Source organism: Hippocampus comes, unplaced genomic scaffold (genome assembly GCF_001891065.2).
Source record: "Hippocampus comes isolate QL1 unplaced genomic scaffold, H_comes_QL1_v1.1 scaffold92, whole genome shotgun sequence".
NCBI classification, from domain to species: domain Eukaryota; kingdom Metazoa; phylum Chordata; class Actinopteri; order Syngnathiformes; family Syngnathidae; genus Hippocampus; species Hippocampus comes.
Window position 1 is genome coordinate 3,403,800 of NW_017805379.1, and position 15,535 is coordinate 3,419,334.

Here is a 15,535-nt window from a genome sequence, read left to right on the forward strand (position 1 = left end):
AGCCGTTGCTGTTTTATCACACAACCAGCCTGCGCGGCACAATTGAATTGAGATCTTAAGAGCGACGTCCTTTCGTTGCCAAAAGACGGCTTGCGAGGCCTGCTTCCACCAGATTAGGACCGTGTCACACGGGAGATCAGCGGTTTGACACACACCGCAAACACACAATCACACAGCCATCTGCTATTGCCGCAAAGTACTGTACGCTCATTCTTTCGACTACACACACACACACACACACACACACACACATTCTGGAGGAGGAGGGGTGAGGAAGGATGCTGTGTGAATCGCACAAAGTTACAAGATCTCGACTGAAAAATGGAATCCCTGCCCCCACTACACACACACACACACGACCACGCACACCACCTCGGTGAGTGTGAATTAAAGATAAATGCGTCATAAGGGGGGAAAGGACAATGCAGTGTGCGACGAGGCTGCCTTTTTGGCTCTAAGTTGACACAAAACGGACCCGTGCGGCGGCGTGACGGCGATGCAGCCCCCTTCACGCTCGCCGCCTGTTAAAAGCGGGCCCGCTTCACGCAATTGACCGGGCAATTTTTTTGACAACAGAGCAGTCCCGTGAGATACGAGTGATCCAACTTTTGAGTTATTTGACACGAGTGACCCGATTTATAAGTTATTTGAGACGAGTTCATTGCGTCACCTCGAAATGTTGTACAGTCGACCCTTGCATACTTGAGGTTCAGCACCCGTGGATTTGCATATTTCCCTTTTTTGGGGGGGGGGGGGGGATGCATTTGAACTTTGAGTTCCAAACTCAATTTTTTATGTGAGCCCGTTTATAACTTGAAACGTTCTTAAATCAAGGTATTATTTCCCATTGAAATCAATGGAAATGCAGTTAATCCGTCCCCGTCGCAAAGTGAAGTTATATTTACCCTTTTTTTTTTTTAAATCATTTGTTTAAAAATAAATATAACGCAATATAGAAACACGTGTAAATATGCGTGATTATAAATCTTTGGGAAAGTTCTGACATCCCTGTCACAACATGGGAGCGGCTTCCGTATTCATTCAACGTGGCCACTTGTGGTTTCTATGATTGGGTGAATGTTTTGTTGGTGAATAGAATGGATGAAAATTTTGTCCGTAACCCAAATCGTATCGAAAAGGGACCATTCAGAAATCGAGGTTCCACCGTATTCTCTCCTCCCCCGTTCTTTGTGAAAAACGTATTGATATTTCTTTGTCTGTTTTTACAAAATAATTTTGGGGGGGTATGAAAATGCTTTTGTTTCCCCCAGGCCCCCAATTTAATTCACTTATATGCGTATTTCCGTAATTTGCCGGCCGGCCCAGCCCCTGTCCCCTGCGGATAGCGGAGGTCGACTGTGTCGTTGCTATCGTTACCCAAGCACCCCTCGTCTTTCCATTTTGCGACGTTACATTCCACTTGCTTTGTGGTCACACGTTGCCTTACTGCTGCGTAATTTTTCACCGCCACCTGTAGGACTGGAGTAGCATTGCATCAGCCTCGGTTTTTTAAATCAAACGAGCCATGTTTAGGATTATTGTTTTTTTTTTTGGTTTTCAAACCCCACTGGAGTCAAATTAACTGTCATAAGATTGAACATAAATGTGGATTTTTGTGGTCGTCCCCCCCCCCCCCCCAACCTCACACACGCGCGATTCTGCTCTTTAGGCATGAATAAAACATTTCATTGTTGCACCTTTCAGACCTACTCGGTAGATGAATGGAATCCCACTGACTTTTATCGTGGCGTTAAGTCACATGACCCAAGTGTGAGACGTGCTCGCACTCGCAGTTCGCCCTCGCTGTGTTGTTTTCTCCTCACTCCCGCTGATGGATTTTGCAGATCTGCGCTGTGTGTGAAGCAGCTGTCGCTCTGCTGCAGTCAGAAAGCAAATAAATGCGAGTGGCGGTGATTTCGCAGCAGCAAGCGGCGTGATTGATGCTATTGTCGGGAAAACAAGCGGAAAACACTTCAACTGGTCATTTGGCTCTTTCCTTTCATGACAATGGAATTTTTATTTTTTTTTTAACCTGACAGTCCATTTTTTTGTGTTAGTGAAAAATGAATTCGTAATCACTTGGATTTCTATCGCGCCTGTCGGGTTACATAAGAACAGTTAACGTGCACATGGGTAGGCCTGTCACGCAAAATTTTTCTGGATGACATATTTCATCACGATAAATGTTTTTTTTTTTTTTTTTTTTTTTAAATACGTTAAATTGCACCTCTGCAAAATATTTTCAGCTGGGGCGCTTCCACCTCACATCAAAAGTTTCCAACGCGTTGCTTATGCAACGTATAAATCGGTGCCGCGACTTCTGCGCGGTTGTCGTCCACCCCGCTCCCTTCTCACTGCACGAAACGCAACGTGAAAGCGGTTCCGCTCATCTCTGTTTTCTTGGCAAGCTTGTCACATTTGAGAATAATTGTCGCCTGAAGGGGTCGGAAAAGTGATTTTTCTTTGGCGTGTTAGCTTCACGTTGTTTGCAGCAATGTGCAAGCTTTGAATTATGTCAGCCTCCCAAGCATTGCTTTAAAAATAGCCCTGACAAATAAAATGGAATCGGGAGCTAAAATGAATTACTCGTCCAACCAAAGACACGCGGCACTTAACTTGTCACCACGATTGACATTTCAGTGCACAAAATGAAATCTTCTGAATGTTGTTCCCTTAATCACAGCTCACTGCGCGTCCCTTCACAGTAACAAAAAAAAAAAAAAAAAAAAATAACCTCAATCTCACGTTCAGTTGCCCCGTAACTCTACTTTGTCCAAATATCATGACGACTGCGAAAGAAATCATCTCTGTACTTGTGTCATGAAGGTGGCCATGTTCTGAGTTTTAACACAGAGCTTCTACGCGCCATGTTGACACATTCGCACTCCCTCCAAACGCATTTTAAACCTCGTTTGACACTGAGAAACCGCTGACCTGCTCGTTTTGCTGTCACGTGACCGCACCGCCGGCCCGGCAGGGCCAACCAGGACTCAGGTTCGCCGCGTCTATTTAAATCCGTACGTCCGCCCGGCCGCCTTCCCCGCGGAGACGCCGCCGTCTGGTTTATCGCCGTGAAACAGCTGAGAACCATTTAGGGAAATTTACACCGCAATAATAACGCCTGTGACAGTCCGAGGTGGGGCGGGGGGGGGGGGGGATTACCTCATTTGAGGTCTGCATGGGCTAGGTTGCCACGGAAACCGACCTTGGAATAAGAGAAACGCTGTGCGCCGCTGACACCGACTTGTAACATTTGTCTCAACTCGCTATTTATTTGCTTTGTATGAAGAGAAGCGGCGGCGCTTGTGCGCAGGTGTAAAAAATGTGATCCTCTCGAAGCGGGACGTGATGTCACGTTTGCCTTCTGGCTGTGCGCGGTTGTGATAGTGAACTGGCAAGCGCAAGTGTCTTCAAAGCGCAACGGGCATCGACAATTCAAGATTGCTTTAATCTGGAACACATCCAAAGACAAATTGTACCGCCAAAGTGTTTTTTTTTGGGGGTTTTTTTTTGTTTTGTTTTTTTACATGCGGGTCTGTTTTCCGTTTCCGCCGCCTCAAATATGAGAAGTTGCTGGTTGACTCTATCTTTTGTTCCGGTGAGTCACCTCACTGAGTAGAATTAAAACATCAAAAGAAAAAAAAACAAGAGGGTTTTTTTTTTTTTGCGTGTGTAAAACAAAAACACTTTTTCCACAAGCATTTTTCTCCCTCGTCAGGCCAACAAAATTTGTCCATTTTCATCCACTTCAGCCCAATTGACCTCGTCCCCCCCCACCTTGATTTCAAAGCAATTCAGAGAAATCAAAACATAGCACACCAGCACATGGTTCATTAAAACATCGTAACTGAGCAGTTTTGACGATGGCGGGTTTTTTTCCTGCCCTTTTCGCTGTTGCTGTTCTAGATAAAAACTCCAGAAATTGACAAGAAAAGCCTCATAACATTATATTATAAAAACATCAACTGATTATCGTTACTTTGTTTTGTTAACAAACCAAGTGATGGCAACTTTTGAATACCGTACTGAGCACATTTTTGGTTCTGAAATTTTCTTAACTAGAAAAGTTTGTAAGTAGAGACGCGTTTTCCATGTGAATGCCCTAATCCGTTCCAAGCCCCCCCCCCAAATTCAGACATAAATGTTTTATCAAGTACAAAAATTCCTCAAAATATGTAACAAATACATGTTACAATTTGATTATTGCACAGTTAATGAGAATTGTGCATCATGTAAAAAACAAAGAATAAAAATGATGTTCATTTAACTTTTAACTGCGTCATCGTTTTTTGCCCTCTTTAGTTCACGTTCGCTCTCAGAAGTGGTTTTTGGCTGGCGTTTTATCAAGAACTGATCCAAGGACGTTTGCTTTGGTCGGCTTTTAACAATCGTTCTAAAACATCAGCAAAGTGAGCGATCGCCCGACTGGTGAACACTTTGTCTGGGTGGTTTGCATTTACGTAAAACTATCGGAGTGCCTCATGGCCCGAGGGGCGAATGACGTAGACGCTGCATAAACACTTATCTCTCTACACACATCGACACATTCGGTCGAGATCCCTCTTAGCCAATGGGATACCAGGATGATGCTCGGTCGTAGCCAATGGCAGAGCAGCAATAAGTATGTTGCATTCAGGAACAGACGAGCGACACGATGCAAAAATATCCCTTTCCGTTTATTCGGAGGCTAATACTGTCATCAACCGCTCCAGTGACATTCATGAGCGGCGCATCCAGTCTTGTTTTGGCCCGCTCTGTTGCTCGCAGCACCCCTGAGATAATGGCCCGTTCTTCTCCGAAATACACTTGTTCCGGTCGTTTAGGAGGATTGGCCAGTCGGGACCGCACACGAGGTGCGCCGCGTAATGATGTCGCCGTCACCGCTCATTAAAATCTTGGCTGTCTGCGAACACTGTTCCAACAGTTAAAAAAAAAATCCTCCAGTTAACTGAGTTGTTTGGATAAGACTTCCCCGCCCCCACTTGTTCTGTCGCCTTCTGGCGCTAAGTCATTAACAGCTGCTCTGTTTGTTGAAGTGTGACTGACCCCGTAAATCTCCTTTTATGTAATAACACGGCTTTACGCACTCTCTCCGAAAACACATTTGCAGCCGGTATGACCTGGAAGCGACGATGTTCTCAGCAACGCACGCTTCCTCCGGTATTTCTTCTTCAAATGAGAACGTTTTAGGAGGATGCGATTAACTGCCGTGTCTCAGGTGGGCTGACAAGTCCCGGACGAAATAGCCGTGTGCTGTCATTAGCGGTGCGATGGGTTCAGTCCAAAATCTGGGTTTTTTTAGGTCACTGTGGAGTTCACATTGGGTACTCTAGAAATATGAGTGAGTGAGATTTTGGGCTGCGAGACAAAGTGACATCAGAACCAGAGGACCAATTTTGCAGGCTATCCATCCATCCATCCATTTTCCGATCCGCTTTATCCTCACAAGGGTCGCGGGGGTTGCTGGAGCCTATCCCAGCTGTCCTCGGGCAGGCGGGTGGACACCCAAAACCGGTTGCCAGCCAATCACAGGGCACGCATAGACGAGCAGCCATTCACGCTCACAATCACGCCGAGGGACAATTTAGAGTGCTTTTTTTCGGCTAAAAGGATACATTTGAGTCAGCCTGGTTTGTCAAAAATGGATCGGTAGCAACTGCAACCGTGCCAGACCGTCGGCATCAAAGTGTGCCGAGCCTTTTTCGCCGACTAAAACTGCCTTTGAAAAGGAATCTGGGGGCTCTTTTCAGCCTATAGTCGGGCACTCACTTAGCGGCTAGCTATTAACGCTGGCAACACGTGCTGTATTATACTATGTCAGCGTAATTATTTTTTTTTCTTTTTTTTTTTTTTTTTGTGACTAAACATGACTTCAGGATGACGTCCCGGCAGCAATTTATGACAGCAAGATTAACTGGCTTTGATGACAGTGGGGAAGACAAGGCAAGTCGGCCGCTACGCTCACACGCGCTGCCGGGAACAACTTCAAAATAAAAGCGGGCCATGGAATTGGTGTCCGTGTATTGTTTTTGATTTTGAAGTTGGCCTCTTTGCTGCGTGATTGTTCATGTGTAGTATGAGCACTTGTTGCCGAAGCTGGCTCGACTTGTCTTCCCAATGTTGCATGCGAAAAAAAAAATCAGGCCCTGAGGCAGGAAAAAAAAAATTCCTCAATTATTATTATTTTTTTTTAATCGAAGTACTCAAACTACTCATCTCGCAGTCGACATACATTTTCAAATCTGCAGTGGAGTCAAGAAGTCTATTTTTGAATGAAGCAGCAATCGAATCTCCCCTTTCCGCGCCCTCCCTTTTCTCAACTCGGTCCCTCCTGTCCCCCACTTCCCACCCAATCAAACCAGCTCTTGGTTGTCGGGCTTATGACCCTCACCGGTCGCCATGGCAACGAGGGCCTGCCTCCCGGAGTACGCGGCGTGCATGTTAAGTGCTTTTCTCGGAGGCTCGCCGTCTCTCTTCTGTCTTGTCGTACATTCTCTCACATGCACGCAAATAAATTACAGCTCGCGAGCAGGGCTGTCACTGTCGGGTATTTTTAGAATTGATCAATTGAATTATAAAATGCAGCATTCAAATATATTCCAAAATAATCCCCCCCCCTTTTTTTAAATACACATTTTTCACATAACCAAATGTGTCATTCTGTGAATGAAAGTGTCGCATGTTAGAAGAGCAATATGGTGCGAGACATCGTCTTGAATACGTCTGGGGGAAAAAAAAAAAACATTGTCAATATTTTGTCCCTCGAAACTATGAAAAGGAAGCGTTGGGGTTGTTTTAAATTTGTCCATAAGATCCAATTTTTCCTTTAAAAAATATCCAGTATTGCCCTGGTGGCGGTGGCGGCCAACAACAGCTCCTTGCGAGTGTTCTCATTTTATATTCGCGTGTTTGACGGCTTGCCGGCTGTATTCTGTAAACGCCAGAAAGTGCAGCGGTGACGGTGGCTCTCCTTGCCCACATGCAAGGACATGATAGTAAATGTTCTTTCGTGCCCCCCTTTGTCATTTTTTTTTTTTTTTTTTTTGTCCAGGGTGCTCTCATCTCTCAAATTATTTTGTCTGGCAACACAAAGTGAAAAATAATTGAGACCTTGTTTAATTTAAAATAGTACACATCGTAGGAATTCCAGGCTCCCAAGAGTGAATATTCTCAGATATTTTTTGGTGGTGCATCTTGAAAGCAAGCTGATTGTCTTTGTAGTGAATCCCAAATCAAATATTTGCAACATGCGCTCAACATTTTTTTTTCTCCATTTTCTGTCATTTCCCTGACTAAACAAGTCTCTGAATCTCATCTACTTGATACATTTTCTGCACTGCCACATTGAAAAAAAAAAAAACTTTTTAATACGGCGATGGAAATGAAAACTTGTTGGGTGAATTCAATTCATCAGTTTATTAACACAATAATTGACAAACTAATCGATCATTCAAATAATCGACAGTTGCCGGCAGCCCACATAACATGAACACATTTTTGAAATTCACTTTGTTGGTCACTCGACTTCATTTTAGTCCTCCGAGGGACGTATGCGACGAATAAAATGCAATGCCACAGTTTGGTGGCGCGCGAACATTAGATTTGGTCACATTTTGATCATGGGGGGAAAACAGAAGTGAGGTGCGGCAAAAATGCAGATGGCAGCTACCGTTCAGTCTTCAAAATGAAGGACTCCGTAAAAAGTCGGTTCAAATTATTCATTGCTTCTTCTTAACGTTACTGTGTGTGCGTGTGTGTGTGTGTGGGAGAAGAAGAAGAGAATGTCCCCCAGGCATTTCCTATCCATCGTTGAGTTCGTCAGCACAGAAAACAACAATTGATTCATTTAAAAAGAGTCTTGCGTGCAAATGAGAACTCACTTGTCTGCGAGTCTGACGCTCGGCCCCGTCGGGTCGTCGGACTCATTTTTCATCGCACTCGAGCACCATCGTCAGCTGGAGGTGTCGGCTGAATTTCGATGCATTCGGCATGCGGCAAGGTTCATCTTTTAAACGGGAAGAAAATTGACGTTCTCTGAAATGAGCAAGCAACATTTTGTCATGAATAGGCATTCAATTGGTGGGAGGTCTTTATTTCAATCAAAAAAACGTTATTGATTATGCAACAATCCATCTAATAAAGATTTAGCCCTGCCCCGAATCGTGGTGGGGAGAAAAAGAACGTAATTGATATGTACATATTTGGGATGGGCAAGCACCGATACCAGGTATCGGTATCGAGCCGATTGCGGCCTTATTTCAAGATAAGACAAGATAAGAAGACCTTTATTTGTCTCACAATGGAGAAATTCCCAACTTACAGCAGCAAAATTATGAAAGGGAGAATGTCAAAGACAAAAAGTATATCAATTAATATCAATATAAAATATAAATAGAAGCATATTAAAAATGGGTGAGTGGAGGAGAGGCCAGGTTTGCAGGACCGTCTATTCAATAGCCTGACAGCAGTCAGGCTCCTTCATTGATTACAGTTAATTCAAAATGTAGAGCTAGTTGTTTGTGTTTTGTTTTGGACTGAAATTCTCGATTGCAGAGTGACTTTTCTCCCCTTTTGTCAGAATAAAACGAAAGGTGCTTCTTTCAAATGATCTGCCATTGATGCCAGAGACATTTTATGTGTCAAAAGTTTTGGTCAACACCCAAGATCGAACTCACTTTTATGAACGGAGTAGTTACAGTAACAACCTGTTTTTTTTTTTTTCCTCTCATCGTTCATTCGTAGCATCTACAAATTATACCCAAAAGATATATTAAAGGTTATGTGAGTCCAATCAAACAATTTGAACTGCTTCGGCAATAACAATGATTTTACTCTCTCTGTTTTGACGTCACGCATTTGCTGTTGCCATTTCGACGTCTCGAAAAGGTTGCCAATATCCCCTGACGACGTACATCGTAAACAGTTGCCGTGTTAGGGGAGACGCTAAACTACCAAGCAGTCCTTTAACACCCCCCCCCACCACCACCACCACCAGACAAAACAAGACCTCTCTTACAGCGTTACATTGACATTTAACCCAATTCATATTCCTGGAATGCCCCCCCCCCACACACACACACACACACACACACACAGTCTTTGGCCGACAGCTGATGCGTTTGAGCTTCTCAAGCTCAGCACCGTGTGAGAGGCAGTATTCAAATACACACTCTCTTAGCCTGCCCCCTACTGTCGCCCAGACCTCCTTTCAAACACACGTGCATACGCTCACACACACACACACACACACACACACACACACACACACACACACAGTCTGGGGGTAAAAAGTGCACCCCCGAAGTAATATAAGCAAGCAGGACGTCACTTGAAAGCCCCCCCCAGGAGGTTTAATTTACATTGTGGAATTTTCACAAACAAGTTTGGACCAATTAAGCCCCTGATTGTGCAGTTGAGCGGCAGACCGGAGGTGAAGGACTTTGTGGATCATACTGCTTGCAGTGGTTGTTGGCAGAAACTGCATCGGCTTTGTGCGCGGCCCTCATTAGCATAAAAGCAGCAAGACAATGAACGTGACCGTCGGTTTTCATGGCGTCGCTCCCGCGATGGGATCGAAGTCGCAAACGTTTTTGAAAACTTTCCACCTATTCCAATACTGTATCACCATCCTTTTTTTTTTCCTTTACAAAAGAGCTTTTCTTGATGTGTGTCTTGCAAGACGATTTTCTTTTCACGTGGAGTTAATGTTGTCGAATGTGTAGTGTAGTCTATAAGGCCGGCAAACTCCTATAAAAAATATCCTCTCGTTCCTTGGAATTATTTTATTCTGTAGTTCCCCACTTGGCCAGTTGGTGTCATCCTCTCGCCATTTTATGAGCCTATACAGTGAAAACTGAACTCTCCCCTCATTGCATGTCACATATCTATTTCCTTAAAACAGGGCTTCCCAACATTTTTTGCCCCACGGACCGGTTTAATGTCAGACATTATTTTCTGGGACCGGCCGGATAAATACAATAAAATAATATGATATGACCTGCATGAAACCTGTGCTATTTTCTAAAAATAATAAACACGAATCATGACACGAGGAACTTCCTATCTGGCCGCAACACTCTCTGGTCGCTATGGTAACATTTAAACGTGCCTTCAAAATAAGATAAACTGCATGAAAAATACGACTGACCCTTGCCACCTATTATGCAGAGTGTGCTTGGTGAGTGGGAATCTCCCGTTGAGATAAATCCGTATTTTAAGTCGGACTCCTGATACTGTCTGTTAAATGTATCCTTCTTTTTCTTGAAAGTCGTAGGCTCCTCTTCTGTCTCCTGGCTGGGCCTTTTCCCCTCCTCAAGACGTTTGTTTTTTACTCATTTTGCTATTTCCTGGGTTTCATTTTAGCGGTAACATATCACCTGATTGAGAAGAGTGACATACTGTAGACGGATGTAACAGAGAATATAGTAATTTTTCAAAATAAAACATCCTTCAGATTCCGAAATGAATGAAACTGAATGTAAGTTATTTAATCTTTCTGTGCGGCCCGGGGTTTGGGGACCACTGTCCTAAAATAACAGTTCACTTCCAATTACTAATATCATATGTTTGTTTGGTTTTTTTAAACCTCTCTCCAGGAACAGAAAACAGTTAAGAGCCAGACTCCAGTCCGTCCTGGAGCCTTTCTACCCCCTCCCGCCCCTCCAACTCTTCCCCCTCCACCCGAGCCTCATCGTGACTTTCAGACCTGAGACGCCCACAACATTCGGACACCTCGTCGCCACCTCGAAACCGCCAGGATGATCACCTCAGAGCTCTCCGTGCTCCAGTGAGTGACACTTCTTCTTCTCCTTGTCATTCCTGATGTGATGAATGACGTGAGAGGCTCTCGCAGACTTTGTGGCTCAGTCCAACTTGGTGTTGAGCACACAAAAAGATTTGCTGTGCAAAAAAAAAAAATTGTCATTCTGCATTTTTTTCCCCCACTTAAGTTGCTCTGTGCAACCCAACAAAAGATACATCAATTACTCCAAATGAATGCAGTTCCTCATCCCGCCCACTGTCTGAAAAAATACTCACCCTGTTTTTGAATAGCTGTGCTAATTTTTTAAATTGCGCGTTGTTAGAGACTCGTCCAATGAGTCGGGGGCCACGGATGCAGTGGGCCTCAGCATGAGCATGGCGGACATGGAGGACCCCGAAGTGAAGGGCAAGAAGAAGCGAGGGAGGCCTGGCAAACAAGCACAGGTGAGACAAAAAAACCAAAACAAAACAAAACAAAACATCCTTTTCGGTTCCTTCGACATAAGATCAAATGCAGGTTATGTCAGCACTGGATGGAATGAAAACAAAAATGAAATGTTTTGAGAATGACGTAAACGTGCATGTTGAACATCAGGACTTTGTTTTTTTTTTGTTTTTTTTTAACACCACATGCCGACAATGATTGCTGTGATCTTTGTCGGTCTTTGGTGCCTGTAACCGAACGTTCCCCTCTGTACAGACGGCCAGTAAGAAGCCCCGCAAGACGCCGGCGGACAAGGCGGTGGGCGTGTCCAGGGGGCGAGGCAAAGCCAACGGCGTGGCCCAACACAACGGCGACAGCTCGGAGCCCATCACCCTGTTCGAAGTGGTCAAGCTGGGAAAGAGCGCCATGCAGGTGGGCCCAGCACGAGCATGCGAAATGTCTTAATTCAAGTGGGTAGCTAACTTGGACCGTTTTGTTTGTGTGTTTCATTTATTTATTTATTTTCTTGGTGTGTGTTTAGTCGGTGGTGGACGAGTGGATCGAGTCGTACAAGCAGGACAGAGACTTGGCCCTGCTGGATCTCATCAACTTTTTTATCCAGTGCTCCGGGTGCAAAGGTACGACAGAAGAACGGCGCCGTACCTCTGCGTCTGGGAAGTGAGAATTGCTGGTTTTGTGTTCATCGAAGACCCTTCTTCCGCCCTCGCCAGGCACGGTGAGGATCGAGATGTTCCGCAACATGCAGAACGCCGAGATCATTCGCAAGATGACGGAGGAGTTTGATGAGGTAAAGTGGTGAAGCCACTGGAAGATAAAATCCTTCTCACACTGACAGTCAAAACTTGTCTTTTTTTTTCTGTTGCTGCTCGGTATGAACGGAATATTGAGCCTTCGTATTTTGTACGTCGCACCTTATGCAGCCAGTGACGTCATCCTCAATAAGATGACACGTGTACAGTATCTTAACTGTTGTATCGACGTGTATCGTATCTAAGCGTATCATATTGCTTGCTAGCATTCTATACCTACCGACGTTTTTCTTGTGGTGATTCCCCCCCCGCGTCTGTGGTCCACAGGACAGCGGCGACTACCCGCTCACCATGCCCGGGCCCATGTGGAAGAAGTTCCGCTACAACTTTTGCGAGTTCATCTGCGTGCTGATCCGCCAGTGCCAGTACAGCATCATCTATGACGAGTACATGATGGACACCGTCATCTCGCTCCTCACCGGGCTGTCCGACTCCCAGGTCCGAGCCTTCAGACACACGTCCACGCTGGCCGGTAAGGAGACTGACCGAATGTCTCGTGGAAGTTTAAGACCATTGAGTACATGGAGTCATTGCTCTTCGTAGAGGTTCGAGACCAAGGCCGACTGTGAAGACCAAAAATGTGTGAAGAGCAGATTTTTTTGTTAATTGCCTTAGATATACCCCGACTGCTTCAAACTCATCTTAAAACATTACCTATGAGAATAATTGACTCAGAAATTATTTGATGTAAAAAAAACAAAAAACAAAAAGCACCCTTCGGACTCCCCCGTGGTGAGAGTTAACTCTGTCAAACCTTTTGTCACCCGGCTGTAGCGATGAAGCTCATGACGGCGCTGGTGAACGTGGCGCTCAACCTCAGCATCCACCAGGACAACACGCAGCGGCAGTACGAGGCGGAGAGGAACAAGATCGCCGGCAAGCGGGCCAACGAGAAGCTGGAGCTGCTGCTGCAGAAAAGGAAGGAGGTCTGCGCACAAAAAAAAAAAAAGGGAAACTGGCAGTACATGAATTTTTTAAAGTAAAAAGTATCTCGTGTTTGTCTCTGCGCAGCTTCAAGAAAACCAGGACGAGATTGAGAACATGATGAACTCCATCTTCAAGGGCATCTTTGTCCATCGCTACAGGTGCAAATTCTCATGGCCCCCCAACCGTATGAAAGCCTTTGCGGGGTCAAATCTAATGATTCCATGGTGTCTGTCAGATATGTTTGTTTTTGTTTATATTTCGATTTTCCATTATCGTTTTTCATATTGTCCTTGTTTTTTGTTGTGGCATGTTAATGGTAAAAATGGTAAGAAAAAATAGATTTACAGCGTCTTGTGTCAATGTGTCATTGGAAAAAAAATAGAAATAGTTTGAACTAGATAAAAAAATTTGGAAAAAGAGAAAAGTAATTTAACAAAGTAGCTTTAGAGGAGTGAAAATAAAAATCGGGGAAAACAAAAAAAACCCCCAGAAAAAGCGATGAGTACAACAAAATGTAGAAAGAAAAAAAGATTTTAGGGGCTAGATGGATTTTAAAAAATTGTCTAGAAAAATAATCGGATTCTATAAAAATAACTGAGAGCAAATTCTGTCAACTGATTTGGAGTGGCGGTTAACCAAAATAATTTTTTTTTGTTTTTTTTTAATTTATATGGTACTAGAATCTGAGCAAACGCCACGGATCAAAATAAGGAGGAATTGGGGGTAAAATATCTGAAATGACCACAACGCAAGCTCCCGAATTAGCTATCGTGTTTCACGTCTCAACCAAAGAGTCCATTGCGCAGCCCGCCACACGTAAAGTTTTGTGAGCATCAGTCCAGTTGCTTGCACGGAGAAACGCGTTTGAGAGTAAAAGGGTCTCGCTGACCGCTCCTCTCACCTCCCAGGGATGCCATCGCCGAGATCAGAGCCATCTGCATTGAGGAGATTGGCGTGTGGATGAAGATGTACAGCGACGCCTTCCTCAACGACAGCTACCTGAAGTACGTCGGCTGGACGCTACACGACCGGGTGAGTTCAGCGCAAAACTCCGCCGCCTTTTGTATCCCTTATATGTTTGCTCACTTTGTGCAATTTGTTTCCCTCCATAGCAAGGCGAGGTGCGTCTCAAGTGCCTGAAAGCTCTGCAGAACCTGTACACCAACCGCGAATTGTTCCCCAAGCTGGAGCTCTTTACCAACCGCTTCAAGGTAACGCCACAACAAAGACACACAATAGGAAGTGGAGTCAAAGCCTTTGGAGTGACGCCCGTTGTGTTTGTCACAACAGGACCGGATTGTATCAATGACGCTGGATAAAGAGTACGACGTGGCTGTGGAGGCCATCCGACTCGTCACTCTCATCCTGCAGTAAGTAACCCTGAAGGACTGACGGCGTTTCCGACAAAATGGCGCATCTTTTGCCCACTGTGAAGTGACATTCAGACCAACAGTGTCACTGACACGTTTTCCCAAATTATCACCTGCCAAAGTATTTGCCTTGTAGTTTTACATTGTGTAATTTCACAGCAGAAATTCAAGATCTGTTTTCCGTAATATGATGGACATGAACTAGATTGGACCGGAAAATTGGCGCCGTTGCTAAATCCAGCTTCTTTCATCTTAGGCAGCTGGCTAAAGTCAAGCCTCTCCTTTCTCATGCGCACTTTGAAATAGTCTTTCATGCCTTCGTCACATCCCGGCTGGATTACTGTCATGCACTTTACTTTGGAGTCAGCCAATCCTCCATTAAGCGTCTCCAGTTGGTCCAGAATGCTGCTGCTCGCCTTTTGACTGGTACTCACATAACTCCCACTCTGGCATCCCTTCACTGGCTCCCTATACACTTTAGAGTTCTTTTTTTAGATCCCATGATTTGTTTTCAAATCTTTAAAATCGCGTCGTCCCACCTTACCTCAGGTCACCGGACCAGATACTATTCGAGGTACCGAGAACTAAGCGGAGGCTCAGAGGGGATCGAGCCTTTTCCGTTGCTAGTTTTACCATTTTTGTGCTTTCTTCTCTTTTTGTTATTAATTTATTGTTTTTTTGTTGTCTATATGGTCTTTCCTCACTGTACAGCACTTTGTATGCAGCGGTGGTTGCTTTAAAGTGCTCTGTAAATAGAGTTGAGTGGAGTTGAATATTGTATTGCGCTTTTGTCCTGACAGGGGGAGCGAGGATGCGCTGTCCAACGAGGACTGTGAAAATGTCTACCACTTGGTCTACTCCGCCCACAGGCCCGTGGCCGTGGCCGCCGGCGAGTTCTTGCACCGGAAGTGAGTCGGCGCCGACCTCACGCAATTACGGCGCGATTTCCTTTGATCCAGTCGTGGCTTATTTGCACCCCGTTGCCCGTTGCTGCCAGGCTATTCAGTCGTCACGACCCGCAGGCGGAAGAGGCACTGGCCAAGCGCCGAGGCCGCAGCAGCCCCAATGGGAATCTCATACGGATGCTGGTGCTCTTCTTCCTGGAGAGTGAGGTAACGTCGGAGGCACTCTTCGGTCTCGTTGTTCCCAACCCCGGTGTCGCCTTTGTATGCCGTGAGAGACTGGCAGGCGTGCCGCATGAAATCCCTTTTCACGCAATTGGT

The 15,535-nt window shown here is 45.1% G+C and overlaps 1 protein-coding gene across 1 annotated transcript in view; it reads left to right on the forward strand.

Annotated features, from left to right (window-relative positions):
- Positions 1-15,535, forward strand: part of stag1a (STAG1 cohesin complex component a) — a 28,099-nt gene that overhangs the window by 5,792 nt on the left and 6,772 nt on the right. Inside the window, exons 2-14 of the mRNA XM_019872369.1 lie at positions 10,596-10,786; positions 11,085-11,205; positions 11,462-11,617; positions 11,727-11,823; positions 11,917-11,993; positions 12,283-12,487; positions 12,790-12,941; positions 13,027-13,100; positions 13,851-13,974; positions 14,055-14,153; positions 14,233-14,312; positions 15,113-15,220; positions 15,310-15,424. Coding sequence (XP_019727928.1) covers positions 10,758-10,786; positions 11,085-11,205; positions 11,462-11,617; positions 11,727-11,823; positions 11,917-11,993; positions 12,283-12,487; positions 12,790-12,941; positions 13,027-13,100; positions 13,851-13,974; positions 14,055-14,153; positions 14,233-14,312; positions 15,113-15,220; positions 15,310-15,424 — 1,437 coding nt within the window. The 5' untranslated portion in view covers positions 10,596-10,757. The remainder of the gene's footprint in view (positions 1-10,595; positions 10,787-11,084; positions 11,206-11,461; positions 11,618-11,726; positions 11,824-11,916; positions 11,994-12,282; positions 12,488-12,789; positions 12,942-13,026; positions 13,101-13,850; positions 13,975-14,054; positions 14,154-14,232; positions 14,313-15,112; positions 15,221-15,309; positions 15,425-15,535) is intronic.